A 15,064-nucleotide genomic window follows, 5' to 3' on the forward strand; every position below is an offset into this window, starting at 1 on the left:
GATAAGATAAAGCTCCAACTAAAAGCCTAGGTAAAAAGGTAAGGACAATAAGGTAAGGAGTCAGGCGAGCTTCAAAAGGATAGGAATGAAAGGCAGTGTTGTGTAGTGGTCAGTGTCAGATTAGGCTCTAGGAGCCTCAGATTTGAATCCCTGCTCTGCTACGGAAGCTCAACAGAGTGGCCTTAGGCCAGTCACACACTCTCAGCCTAACCCACCTCAAAGGGTTGTTGTGAGGATAAAATAGAGGAGAGAACAAGCACTTTGCGCCCCACTGGAGAGAAAGGCAGAGTATAAATGAAGTAAGTAATAATAATAAAATAATAGCTGCAAAGGCCAGGTGGGACTACTTAAAAAGCTCCATCTCTAGTTACCACCCAATTCACATCTGCAGGAGGGGACACTGAGAGCAGGGCTTGGGAGGGAGATCTTAACTGGTGAGCTGGACAATAGGGAAGGAGGCAGTCCTTTAAAGTACCCTGGCCCCAAGTGTTTTAGGGCCTTGAAAGTTTAGAGGACTGGCCAGAGCTGCCATATCAGCCAATGATAGAAGGTGGAGACCTAAATCTGCAACAATAGGCCATAATCCAGCTGTGCCCCCCTCCAAGCTACGAAGCTGCTCTTTCAGGGGGAGTGCAACCCCCTCCTCCAACCTCCAGAACAGACTTCTCAGTCCTTGAGTGGCTTTATCAATAACCCGCAGCACTTCAGTCTTGTCTAGATTGAGCTTCAGTTTATTGGTCCTCTTCCATCCCATCTCCTTTTATAGCCAACCTTTGCCACTTGAACCCCCCCCCCCACGTGCAGTCTGAAGTGGTATGCTCTAGATAGGACTATCACCCAGGACTATCTAATTCACAGCTGGGATTAAGCTAGTTATAAAGGTATAAAGTGGGGTTTTAGCATTGCTTTAATCAGGCCCAGTAACCGGACGGGAGAAGACCGTTGTTATGAAGACGAAGGCTCCTCTCTTGCCTAGAATGCACAGATGCGGTCCTGGCGAGTTGGTTTCAGCTTCATAGAACATTCTTCTTCTTAACCTGGTGAGCGGATGGTTGACAAGCCACAAACGAGGCACCCTGCTGAAAATAGGCAGATCTGAATTTGCTCAGTGCCTGGATAGGGGACCTTTAGGAAATCCCCCAGATAGACCACTGTGAAATTTCAAGATGGAAGCTGGGATATAAATGCAATTAGTAAATCAAAGAATAAGTGATGTTTCATTTGCCAATCCGAGCCTTCAGGTCTATGGCAAACTGCCCTACACTTCCACAGGCCTGAAATTGACCTCCTTTGACGTTCCTGATGACGCCAAGAAGCACTTCTATTTTATGCTCCCTGTCCCATCAGGTCTTGGAAGCTAAGCAGGGTCAGCCCTGATTAGTACCTGTATGGGAGACCACCAAGGAAGTCCAGGGATGCTACGCAGAGGAGAACAATGGCAAAGCACCTCTGAAGGTCTCTTGCTTTGAAAACCTCTTGAGGAGCCGCCATTCGTCTTGCCGTTAACTGGGCTGTGACACTTTAGACACTCACCTGGAAGATGGTATCAGAGCACCACCTGGTGGCACCTGTCATAATACACCAATCCTTCAGCTAAGATCCAAATTCACAGGGCCAAGCTATCCGATATACCCAGTATGTGTTGGGAGTGGGACACAGGTGTGCAACCAAACACAGTCAGGCATATATCAGGGAGGTAAAAGGTAAAGGTAGTCCCCTGTGCAAGCACCGAGTCATTACTGACCCATGGGGGGACGTCACATCACGATGTTTTCTTGGCAGACTTTTTACGGGGTGGTTTGCCATGGCCTTCCCCAGTCATCTACATTTTACCCCCAGGAAACTGGGGACTCATTTTACTGACCTCGGAAGGATGGAAGGTTGAGTCAACCTTGAGCTTCCGCCAGGATCGAACTCAGGTCGTGAGCAGAGCTTGGGCTGCAGTACTGCGGCTTACCACTCTGCGCCACCTTAAAAAGAGGTCATTTGCTTGCAGCTGCAAGGGAAGAGAAGGAACTTTGGATTTCCTTCTTCCCTGGATCTTGCTAGTGACCAAGTGCTTTTTAAAGCGAGTTTCCCCGATGCACGTTTTATAGCAAATCTAACTGCACACCCATGACCTGACACACGTTGTGCATATTGTGTAGTTATGCCCTAAGAAACAGCGTATTTTCTGCAGAAGTAGCAGTCAAGCACAGAAGTTAGTAATGGATCAAGGATCCGGCATTTTGCTTTGGATTTTAAAACAAATTTCCTCAGGCATAAAGGCAAGAGAGAGCCTTCTAGTTTTATTGTAGCATAAGCTTTCGAGAATCACAGTTCTCTTCGTCAGATGATTTTGCTACTACAGATTAACATGGCTAACTCCTCTCCTTCTAGTTTTGTGGCCAATGGCAGCAGGAGATTAAACAATATCCCCCAGCGCCTGTTTGTCGGTTCCCCAGGGTTAATAGGAAGCAGGCTAAGTTATAAAGCAAAAATATTAATATCTTTGCACAACTGAGATATTTTTCATAGAGCATATTTTCTCCCATGGGAAGGGGAGGGGGAAGAAATGACCACTTCTTATTGTTTCTCAAGAATGGGGTTGATGGAAATTTTGTTTTTAGATCAATTAACAAACCTTCTCACTAAGTATTGTCATAAGATATTCATTCCCTGTGTCCCTTCCCAATTTTAATTGATTCAATTTGCTGGCAGACAGCAGGTTTCCCAGATATGGTGAGATTAGGGGGACTGAAAATGTTAAGAAAAATGGTACAACGATCCCATTATCTATTCTATTTTTATCCATCCCCTTCCTCCAAGGAGCTCTGAGTGGCATACATGGGCCGTCGTCACACGGCCCCTTATTTCGTCAGTTTTGGGCTAGAAATCGTTTCCTCTGTTATCGTTATCAGAACTGATTCTCCCGTCTTTTGACAACAGCTTGCACTTCCAGTTGGTCACATTAACAGGGAAAAGCACAATTTGACGGGCAGTCAAAGTGCCTCTGGAAACGGGGCCAAAAAATCCCGCCCCCCCCCTTAAAAATTTTTTTCGCATATTTGCGCTACATTGCACTTCTGTTATATCAATGTTGTGCTGGGCCAACATATATATAAAAAAGGGAGGCAGCGAAGCAGAGAATCCACAGATACTTGGCACTAAAATTTTAGAGGAAATGTCAGTGTACTGAATCGGTGTAAACTGCTTCAGTTGTTCTTGCATGGCAGAATATCGCAATAGCGCTATAAGGCTTACCTTTAAAAAAAATTAATTTGAGGCTTAATTGTGGGTCACGCTTGGGCTTGTGGGAGTGTGGGGCGGGAGAATCAGCGTTAGGTGGGACAGGTGATCGGGGAAGTGAGCACTTTGGCGTTGCAAAGCGTTCAGAGTCAATCCAGGGCATTCACATGGAAGCGGATGAGGATGACATAAAGAGTCACAAAGCATGATTTGGGGAGAATGGCGAAATCGCAACAGAACCGGAATAAGGTGAGCATTCAGTGGGAGATAGTGCTAGTTTGGTGCGAAATTTATGGCCATGTGACGACGGCCATGTTCCCGTTCCCTATCTTAACAGGACAACAATCCTGTGAGGTAGGTTAGGTTGACAGCACATCTCTGCCATTCAACGAGCCTCATAGCTGCATGGGAATTCGAACCCAAGTCCCCCCACCCCGTTTCTCATCTGACACTATGACCACAGCACCGTATCACATTCCCTCCCTTCTCTGCCCATGGTTAATCATACCCCTTACCTTGACAAAAGGACCACCCCAGCTTTCCCCAACAACCTCCAGGCCACAAATTCAGCCGTTCTCCTATCTGCTTCGAGAGTTTCTTTCTGCGTGAGAATGAAGATCAGAGGAAGGCCGAGCTGGAGGTGAGCGGTCGAAACCTTCTCTGGATCCGCCATTATCTCCATCTGGACAAGAGAGAGAGTTTCAATGCACGCCCCCTTTACCTGGTTAAAACCAAAACACGATCACCAGCACATGGAATCGTGTTGGGTTTTATTGAGGCAACAAGCAACTGTGGACAAGGATATTTCTGGAAAGCCAGCCCTGGGCCTGTACGTGGTCACCATGTAGTTCCAGGCCCCTGAAAAGACGTGTTGTGGCTTGCAGTAAAGATTCACCACATGCCCACACCACCCTGAACTCCGTGGGATACACTCATAAGGCATCAAGGTCCCAATTTGTCCGGCTCATTTTACGGAAACGTGGCGAAATCTTTCAAGAGCGGCAATTGGACAGTTATGTCCAACCACAATAACATGTCCCATCAACATATGAAGCTGCCTTTTGCTGAATCAGATCTTTGGTCCAATAAATGCAGTACTGTCTACTCTGACCGGCAGCAGCTCCCCCGGGTCTCGGGGGGGGGGGTCTTTTCCCTCACCCACTACCTTTTATCTGGAGGTATCACGGACTGAACCTGGGACCTTCCACATACAAAACAGATGTTCTACCATCCAGCCATGGCCTCTTCTCCAGGGATTTGTGGAAACACCTTAAAAAGAAAGATTTAACTCCAAATTGAAATTAGTTACTATAGGGAGACAGGATTCCCAGTTCCCAGCTCAGCCCCCAACACTGACCAAGATCTCTCTCCTTTGTGGCAAGTGGCGGGGGGGGGGGGGGAGAGAATGAGGGGGTGGGAATCCAGCAGGGCAAGAGAGTCAGTATAATGTCACAGGTAGAATGTTCCAGAACTAGGTCTGAAAACCTGGCTTCAAATCCCCAAGATTTACCGGCCACTCAGTCTAATCTACCTCACTGGGTTGCTGTGAGGCTGGAATGGGGAGCCCAAAGATTCTTCCTTGTGCTCCTAAAATACAGGAGTTCTCCGGTTCAATCTCCAGTACCTGCAGTTAAAAAGATCTGGCAGTAGGTAATGGGAAAGGCCTCCCCTGAGATCCTGGAGAGCCGTTTACCAGTCTGTGTAGACAATTCTGACCTTGATGGACCAATGGCCTGATCCGTTACAAGGCAGCTTCCGCCAGGCGTATGGTTGACGCTGGTTGGGCCTCCCCGCCGGCCGACTAGAGGAAAACATTCCCCCCTACTAGAAGCATCTGCCACCCAGCCTGTTAAGTAACATTTAATAACAACATTCGATTTATATACCACCCTTCAGGATGACTTAACACCCACTCAGAGTGGTTTTCAAAGTATGTCATTATTATCCCCACAACAAAACACTCCGTGAAGTCGGTGGGGCTGAGAGAGCTCTGAGAGCTGTGACTGATCCAAGGTCACCCAGCTGGCTTCAAGCGGAGGAGTGGGGAATCAAACCCGGCTCTCCAGATTAGAGTCCTGCGCTCTTAACCACTACACCAAACTGACACCAAATACTTTTGGAGATGGTTGGGTGGTGGTTTTTTGGAGAAGTCTGCTGTTGTACGTTTTAAATATTTATGTGGTTTTATTGGTTTTAAAGCTGTATGTATTTTAAATTACTATAACGATTGTAATCCGCCCTGAGCCTGCTGATGCAGGGAGGGCGGAATATAAATTGAATTAAATAAATAAATAGATGAGGAAAGGTGGGACAAAAATGTAACATAAAGAAGAGATGGGGAACCTGATTCATTCGCAAACACAGGATTCCTTTACTGTAAAAAAAAAACCCTGGCATTGCAATCCTAAAGAGAGTTACTGCAGTCTGAGCCCATTGATTTCAATGGGCTCAGACTGGAGTAGCTCTTCCTAGGATTACACGGTCAGTTAACCAGACTTGGGGTGCCGTCATGTGATCCAGCCAGATTGGGGCAGGCCCTCCCCCCTTCCCAATCCTTCCTAAACCCGAACCGTTTTCTAATTCCTGCTCTGATATGCCACAAAGAGAACATGACAGTGTGAGTGAGGGATGGAGGAGGGGGGCAGTCGCTGCTGCCACCAGCCGTACCACAAGAGGCTCCCCCATAAGTTTCAGGAACTTGTGGACATTCAGCGTGGTCAGCGGCTGCTCCATCAGAGTCCTTCGGCACGGCTGGGCCGGATCTGCGGCCATCTTGCAGTGGCAGAAAAAGAGTTTTGAGGCCGGCACTTCGGACTCTTCATCCCTGCAGGAGGAAAATGCAACTTTGGATGCGGAATTTAAGTTGGCTGCTTCCCACCATCACGACGCAGGAAACCTCTACAGGAGGCAGAGAAATCCTCGACACATGCCCAGGAACGCAGGCCAGTCGCTGCACACAGCGTTCATTTCGGACTTGTGTGTGCTGTGATGCTTGCCCAGGGAAGCTCCTCCTACCAAAGGTTCGCTTCCTTACTTTGGCAGCTGAAAGGGTCTTGGCATGGGAGCCCAGGAGGCTCGCCGGCATTTCCTTCCTAGCTTGGCTGAAGGAACCTGAAGCAACAAGGGCTGGGATTTCTCCCAGCTGGCCGGCACAGCAAAATATTCTCTTCCTGTATCAGAATCCACCCCTGCCTCCTGATCACATGATGCTTCTTCAGGTCAGCTGACCGTGGGGCACCCAGGCTCTCGCTCTGGAGACAGGCAGGTGATTCCATTAAAAGCAGGGCTGGATCTAGGGTTGCTGGCACCCAGGGCAACCCAAGTTTGGCTCCCAGCACTGCGTGATGACATCACTTCTGTGACGCCATCATGCAGGGGCGGAGTGTGCTGCTAGCAGAGCGGCGACAGCACGGGCAGCTGGGAGGCCGCCCGTGCCACTCGCCTGCCCCGCCGAGGGGGCAGCTGGCTTGCCACACGCTCCCTGTCCTGCGGGGAAGGCGAATGGCGTGGGCGGCTGCTCAGCCGCCTGTGCTGCCGCCAGCGCGCTCCCAGTGACTGGCAGCTGCACCCGGCGCCCCGTCTTTGGCGCAGCCAGTGGCAGACTACCCCTCCTGCCCCCCCCCCATCAATCCGGCCCTGATTAAAAGGCAAATAATCAGTTTATGTCTGACAAACAACGTCAGACTAGGTTCTGAGACACCCAGGTTCAAATCCCCGCTCTGCTATGGAAGCTTACTGGGTGAACTCAGGCCAATCACACACTCTCGGTTTAACCTACCTCACAGGGATGTTGTGAGGATAAAATAGAAACAAGCAGAACAATATATGCTGCTGCTGGTCCCAACTGGAAAGAAAGGTGGGGTACAAATGATAAAAATCTGGGTTGAACCACTGACTGTATGAACACAGTTGTTCAAAGATCTATCTCCACTGCTAACACTCGTGAGTTTTAGAACCAAAAGCAGCTCAGAACTTTAAAGTTTTCTAGAAATAGTTCCACTTGAGATCAGCTGCTGCAGGCCAACTCCCTGGGCAGCTATCGCTACCATTCCAGTGGGGACGCCATGCTAAGCTACTGCAGCAAAAAGGAACAGGAATCTTGAGGCTAGCATGTTTTTATTCTAACCTAAACTTTCACAAACCAGCCGGTCCAGAAATACTCATGCTAGGATAAAAGCATGCTCATCTTTAAGACTCCTGTTTCTCTTTGCACGGTATTTCCTAGGTGCACCCAGGGCTTTTTTTTCAGCTGGAACGCGGTGGAATGGAGTTCCGGAACCTCTTGAAAATGGTCACATGGCTGGTGGCCCCGCCCCCCTGGTCTCCAGACAGAGGGGAGTTTAGATTGCCCTTTGTGCCACGGAGGGCAATTTAAACTCCCCTCTGTCTGGAGATCGGGAGGCAGGGCCACCAGCCATGTGACCATTTCCTCCGAGGGCAACCCACTGAGTTCCACCACCTCTTTTCCCAGAAAAAAAGCCCTGGGCGCACCACTGGTGTGGCAGCAGCCAATTCTCTTTCAGACACCGAATGGTGGGCACCAAGAGTGGAAATAAGAAAAAGGTGCAGACTCCCAAACATATGATTGCCTGATAAGACTCTGCCTGAGCCTCACATTTGAGAGCTGGAAGCGGGTGGTAGGAGACTACTCACCTGGTCTCCAGTTGGTACTCACCATGGGCGAACATGCGAGTGATCAGCTGCAAGCCGAAGACAGATACCTTGAGACATGGGAGCTGAAGGGCCATGTGCAATGGGATTGGAAACAAGCACACAGCAAGACTTGAAACACCCAAGGCCTCCTTCCCATTGTGGAATACCTACCGGATGCTCTTCAGAAGCTTCACTTCGGTTGTTAAGGCAAACCGGAGCAGCGAACCATAGACAAAGGCTGCCTCCATCAACACTCTGTGCTCTGGAGACAAGAGAGAGAAAACGGGTCATTCCGGAGCTCAATCCTTACCTCACAAAATCTGGTCAGGTGAACAACAATGGCCCAAATGTTCAGGAACGATTTAATATATGCTTGCATTGCATCGATCATATAATTGCTATTCCCATCTGGACTTCATTTCATGTTTTTACCCTCACAGCCTCCCCCTACAACCAAAACAAAGCGACTTTTCTCGATGTGTTCTCCAGCCCAAAGCAAATCCCAAAGAGAAAAGCTGAGGCCCTTGCAGGCAAACCAGGCCCTTTCCAAGCTGGGAGAAAGCTCTAAGACAGGAGTCTCCAATCTTTTTCACCATGCTGATGGTTCTGGAAGTCTGACAGACTGGTGGCTGTAGTCACAAAATGGCTGCCGCAGGAGGCAGAGCCAGGCACAAGATGGCTGCCGCAGGAGGCAGAGACAGGCACAAGATGGCTGCCCCAGCTTATCTTTAGTCACAAAGTGAAGATATTTGTACTGCGGTGACAGCCGCTGCCAAAGCAAAGCCAATCAGATCACCAATGGCCAATCAGAAGCCTTACTGGGCAAAAACCCCACCTGGCCACACCCTGGGGCTTCAAAAACATTTGAGAGTGCCAAGAAAGGTGTTGGCGGGCACCCCGGTGCCCACAAGCACCATGTTGGAGAACCCTGCTCTAAAACAGCCATATCTGAAAAATTCAGAGAGACGCTTAGCCGTGTTGCCCTCTGCTGCCTAGTTTAGAGGCTGAACGGATTTACCTGCAGTCCCAACAGCTTGGACGTAGGCGAACACGAGGTCCGACTGACCCCGAAGGCCATCTTCCAGATTCTGAAGGTCCTCCAACGTGGCGACGTATTTCACTTCATTAAAGAGGAGGGCACTGGGCAGGAGACAGGGAAAGAGTGGTGGATGAAGATTCTGCCAAGCAAAGCTGCATCTCCTGCCACAGGAAAAGGCCTGTTTGTGTTTTGGAGGGTGGGACACACATCTAACCACCCCCAGTCAGTGTCCAGCTGAAAATGAGCCAATGCCACTGTAGAGGTTGGCGTGTCAGTATGGGAGAGACCTGGGTTCAAGTCTCTCCCCAGCTGTTTTGTTCAATGGGCCTGCTGCTGCTCTCTGTCAGACTGACCTACCTCACAGGGTTGTTGTAAGGATGAAAGGGAGAAGGCGAAAGCAGTGTGTGCTGCCTTGTGCTCACAGGAGGAAGGGAGGGATAAAAATGTAATAAATAATCATGTGTGGCTCACTTTTGGCACTGAACAATCATTACAAAACATCTGCCAAAGGACATTTTTATCCCATCTTTCCTTCTAAAAGCTCAGAGAACACACAAGGCTCTCCCTCCTCATTTGATCCCCACAATAACACTGTGAGGTAGGTAAGGGTGACTGGTCCAAAGTAACTCCATGAATTCTGTGGCTGACTGGAGATTTGAACCCAGGGCCTCAGATCTGAGTCCAACACTTTAACCACTATACCTCACTGACTCTATGCAGGCTTGCAGTGGGCCTGTACTTTAATTCAAACTCACAATGGGCCAGATGTGCCCCACCGCTAAGAAACAGCGGACAGAAATCTGTCAAAAGACCAGCCGTGGATCCCTCTCCCACTTTTAACTTTAACGCCAGTTTGGTGTAGTGGTTAAGAGCGGCAGAACTCTAATCTAGAGAACTGGGTTTGATTCCCCGCTCCTCCGCGTGAAGCCAGCTGGGTGACCTTGGGTCAGTCACAGTTCTCTGGAGCTCTCTCAGCCCCACCCACCTCACAGGGTGTTTTGTTGCGGGGATAATAATGGCATACTTTGTAAACCGCTCTGAGTGGGCATTAAGTTGTCCTGAAGGGCGGTATATAAATCAAATGTTGTTGTTGTTGTTATAAACAAATTTTATTTCAGTTTATAAACTCAAAATACAGTAATATAATCACTATATCATACATTCACTTTCTTCTACTTTTACATTTATCTACATAAACTATACATATACATTTTAACATAAACCTAAACTAACATCAGTCAATTCATTCATTTATATGGACTGATTTTCCACTTCTATTTCAATATTTCTATTCTATCTTCTTCCCCAATAATGATTTTGTTATAGAACCAGCCACAGATCCCTGAGCATCGGCACGTCCCACTAGGACACATGAAAAGACCTGAGATGCATAAGGACTCATGCGCCAAGACTGCTGTGTCGGCCTGAGCATTAATGCGGGCCTCAGCTTTTTCTTCCTCCCGCCCCAGCCTGTGCCCCTCCAGCTTCTGCCACCTTCTCCCTTCTTGCCTCAGACCAGGCTGCTCCACAGAGGTCGCGTAGGACCGTCCCTGGCAGCCCACTGACCACAGCCACCATGCAAATCAAGAGATGTCAAGTTGACTCACAACAGGACATTTGCTACGATGGCATCCACGCTGAACAAGGCGTCTGTTGGGAGCTCACGAAGCAGCACGTGGCCCCTGGAGAAGGAGAGGAAAGCAAGGCAACAACTTCTGAAAGGACTCTGAACAGAGCAAAAGTTTATTTAAATAAATCCTCAACTATATTAACTAAAATACAAAGCTATAAAATTATACATAGGTGGTACCTAACACCCCAAAAAATCTCCTTAATTTATACTTCAGCATCGCCCTCTTGTTGGAAGAAATGCAATAATGAGGGTAATTTTGCTCACTGTTGGTGGGAATGTCCCTTGATATCTCGATTTTGGTCAGAAATACTAAATATTATTAAGGAAATAACAGGGTACAGCGTCCCTATGTCGCCAAAAGTAATCTTCTTGGGACTGTGGGCTCAGACATCAATCCCAAATGTTAGAAGAGACCTTATCAACTCTCTCCTGGTGGCAGCTAGGAGTGCAATAGCAACCCAATGGAAAGACCAATCTCCACCTACTACAGAACTTTGGTTTACAAAAATCTGGAACCATTTGATAATGGAAAAAATAACTGCCAATCTACATCAGACTGAATATCAATCTTCGGGATCAAACTTATGGGAAAAATGGATCCCATTTTACGAATTCATAGAAGCAAGAGATCTGCAACCTCCCTCTTCACACCACTCATTGTTAATGTATTAAAGTTGAAGCACTGTGTTAATATTTGTAAATGCAATGTATTATATTGGTTTGTTGTTTGATTATTGTTACAGTTCTAAAATTGAATAAAAATATTTTTTAAAAATGAAAAAAAAGTTTATTTTATTTTTCTTTATTTATACCCCTGCCTTTATCCCCAAAGGGGATCAAAAGCAGATTGGCAACGGCCCCTACATGTGTGTTCTCTGTTGCGGCTCCCACCTTGTAGAGCGGCCTGCCTGACGGGGTCAGGGAGGCCCCGATGCCTCCATCGTTTCACAAAACGGGCAAAACAGAAATGTTTAGTGCGGCATTTTTCTAAAGAATTGAGAGCAGCAACGTGGCTCAGGAGGTCGCTTCTATAAGGAAATAGAATTGTAGCCTATTGCAACGCTTATTTTACTGCACTGTCTTCTACCTTTGTAACCCACTGTCTGCATTGTGGTATGTCATGCCTTAGGGAGGATTTTCTTTTAGTTTATCGGCATTATATTCCAGTTCTGTAATTCTAGTCCTCCTACATTGTTTCCTGGATGTTATTCGCTGATTGCATTTTTAAAAATATGTCACCTTAACACTCTTAAAGGTTATGATAATTAGTTATATTAAGTAAAAAGCATTGTTATTGTTAAGAAAAGATAATGATAAGGTGGAGTAATAATGAAATAATGAGCTTTTTATTTTATTTTAAATAAGGAGTAGAAATAGGTTTGAACTTTGTATGTGTTTAATCGGAAAAATATACACTAAACAGGCTTAATTATTATTCTAATTATTATTCTAATATCTATAAAGGTTATGATTTTTGTGCTCTGTATTTTAATAATCCTTGTAGCACAGAGCTTTATATTTGTCTTGCTTGTCTTCTTTCCCTTTCTGTTTTCCCTTTTTGTTTTAATAAAACAAAATATATTTACAAAAAAAATATTTTCTAAGTTGCTTTGAGTCTTAAGGAGAAAAGAGAGCTCTCAATGAAGAAAATAAATGCAAAAAATTAAATAAAAATCCTTGTTCTCCTATGCTTATTGATTGTCCAGTCTCAAAACATTTCCTTCTAAATCCAATCAGACAACTGTAATTTAGGTATCCGCAATCAAATAATATACTTACTTGAACAGGTATGCTTTCCGCATTGAACCGTCCTCTCTACAGTATCCTAAAGTTTCTCCCTGATGACAAGTAACCTGTAAAGAAGAAAAAATATCCTAATGCTGTTTTGAGACAATGTATGTGAAACTCTCTGAACTTTTCAAAATACTATGAAAATGCTTTACATTATCATCCTCTCGAAGAACCAATGTGTGACAGCCAATTTAGGTGTGCCTAATAAACTGATGTCGTCCTTATGCAGTATCATCTTGAGTTTCAGCCATTTCAAATGTAGTTATAATGCTTGTAATACCAGACAGTTGTCACCAGATGTCACTATAGTTCATTCAGGGGCTGTCAGGTGAAGCCACACATGTTCTGCTGCCTGCAGGGCGTAATGTGCTGGATGAAGGCCCATAAACCTAAGCTCAATCCAGAAATGCTGATTGATGACAATAAAGCCTGTGCCGTATTAGTTACACCCAGGTAGGACTGCCACAGTGTATTCTGCATGGAGCTGCCTGCACTAGTTTTTAAAAAAATCTTCCCTGGCAGCTGGTTTACTTCTGGGCACCAAAGTCCTGGTTATTACTTATAAACCGTCCTTTTTTTCTGGGAAAAGAGGTGGTGGAACTCAGGACTGCACAATGACATCACTTTGGGTCAGATGGAACAAGGGGGGGGGTTTAAAGTTTAAATCGCCTTTGGTGAAAATGGTCACATGGCACCAGCAGTGCGGAGGGCAATCTAAACTCCCCTCTGTCTCGAGATCAGGGGGCGGGACCACCGGCCACGTGACCATTTTCAAGAGGAGATGGAACTCCGTTCCACCGCGTTCCAGCTGAAAAAAAGCCCCGCTTATAAAGCACTTCATGGTCTGGCTCCAAGGTGCAGCCTCATCCTGTACCAGTCTGCCCGCCATCTGTGACCGTAATCTGAGGCCCAAACTGCGTGCTCCGTCTAGCAAAGGCTAGGTGAGCAGGCACCAGAGTTTGTGCTGTAGAACTCCCTGCTCACCCAGCTCTAAATCTGGAGTCCTTTAGATGACAGGCAAACACAGTTTGATTCCCACAGACCTCTCCGATAACTTCCACTGTCACATAAAGTGTTTTTAGCTGTTGTACTTTTATGCCACTGATGCTGATTTAATTGCTATGAGCCACACATTTTGTGATCTTGTTTTCGCTACTGTCCTTATTTATGTGTGACACTATATTGCCTCGTAGATGGGGTATAAATGTTTTAAATAAATCGCTTGAAAATGCTTTCACTTAAAAACAAAATCACCATTATCATAGCAGAACAACAGTTGGGTCTAGCTCGCTCTCGGTGCTTTGCATTTTTCAACATCTAGCTCTCATTACTTCGACTGCAACCCTCCCACCCCACGTACTTCCCTCCAAAGCAAACACTGCTTACTTGAAGCAACAGAGACCTTTCATCCTATTTGCAGAAGTCCATGGTAAACTTTGGGCTAAACTGAAGTGTGTCAAGGCATACGGCTACTGTGCTGAGGGCTTTTTACTGGTTCAGATCAGTGGAAATGAAGAGACTTCCCGAGCTGTTTATAAGACAAGACAATGTCACTTTGAATTACCTTCAAGACTGAAATTCCATAATCTCGAAGGGCTTCTACAGAGTTTTCCAGCTGTTCGACGAACACATCCGCAGAAGAAGCTAGAATACAAAAAAGAACTTGTTTTGCTTTACGGTCACAATTTTAAATTATTGTTGTTATTGTTATTATTCAAATTACACACGAGACAATCAATAAAAAATAAAGCTTGTGTTTCCCTTTGCCTGCCCTGCAGGACAGGGGGTGCATGGCAAGCCGGCCGCCCCCTGTCCCGTGGGGCAGGTGAAAGGCAGTGTGGGGGGCTGCGAGGCTGCCTGCGCTGCTGCCCGCGCGCTCCGGCAGCTGGCAGCTGCTCCCGGCGCCCCCTCCCTGGCGGTGCCGGGGGCAGACTACCCCCCTGCCCCCCTCGATCCGGCCCTGGTTCCAAGGCAAGGTAAGTAGTGCAAAAACAGCCCCTATCTACTCAGAAAGGTAGGTTTGGGCTGAGTCATCCTGTAAGAGTTTCCCACGGTGTGGAATGCTAATGGGGGGAAGTGTCACTGTATCCTGAGGAGGTTCTTTTGCATATGGATTGGTGGTTGATATGCTAATCTCATCTGCAGGGCTATTGTAAGATGTAGAATATTTTGATAGTCTAGTGTTTTTCAGGACTGGAAACCATGCTCTGTTCATTCTTCTTTTTTTTTTAGCAACTTTTATTAATTACAGAACGGAAACAATAACAATAAACATTAAATAGCAAATACATGGAGTAATATAGTGGTTATACAAGATGGCAGGTTTCGAAGAAAAACATTTAAAACACTTGTTTACTGTAATTTGTAGTTCACACACCACAAAGAAAAATTCACAATATATTGGTATAGATAGTTTAGTGTGTAGTGCTAGACTTTCAATATATCTTGATAAAGATGGTTGGGAGGAAGTGTTTCGGTTTTGTCGATAAAATCTAAGAAAGACCACCATTTTTCATAATAGTTAGACGTAGAGGGATTAGCCGATAAATTGTCTGTTATTTTATCTATAATGAGCTGGTCCCACACTCTGGAGTACCAGTGATTCAAGGATGGTGGAGACTGCTTTTTCCAAAAATATGCTATTGATGATTTTGCTATAGCAAGTAGGTTATTAATTAAATCTCGATGAGCTGTTGGCACGTTTACCCCTTGCCATAGAT

The 15,064-nt window shown here is 46.2% G+C and overlaps 1 protein-coding gene across 2 annotated transcripts in view; it reads right to left on the reverse strand.

Annotated features, from left to right (window-relative positions):
• The window catches only part of TXNDC16 (thioredoxin domain containing 16), a 62,005-nt gene that overhangs the window by 38,591 nt on the left and 8,350 nt on the right, over positions 1 to 15,064 (reverse strand). For both annotated transcript variants that reach the window (XM_054971062.1, XM_054971063.1), the window contains exons 3-9: positions 13,909 to 13,988; positions 12,333 to 12,406; positions 10,528 to 10,602; positions 8,900 to 9,021; positions 8,053 to 8,143; positions 5,896 to 6,052; positions 3,744 to 3,910 (exon numbers count right to left, since the gene is read on the reverse strand). In XM_054971062.1, coding sequence (XP_054827037.1) covers positions 3,744 to 3,910; positions 5,896 to 6,052; positions 8,053 to 8,143; positions 8,900 to 9,021; positions 10,528 to 10,602; positions 12,333 to 12,406; positions 13,909 to 13,988 — 766 coding nt within the window. The remainder of the gene's footprint in view (positions 1 to 3,743; positions 3,911 to 5,895; positions 6,053 to 8,052; positions 8,144 to 8,899; positions 9,022 to 10,527; positions 10,603 to 12,332; positions 12,407 to 13,908; positions 13,989 to 15,064) is intronic.

The sequence above is a fragment of the Eublepharis macularius genome, chromosome 2, assembly GCF_028583425.1.
Source record: "Eublepharis macularius isolate TG4126 chromosome 2, MPM_Emac_v1.0, whole genome shotgun sequence".
NCBI lineage: Eukaryota > Metazoa > Chordata > Lepidosauria > Squamata > Eublepharidae > Eublepharis > Eublepharis macularius.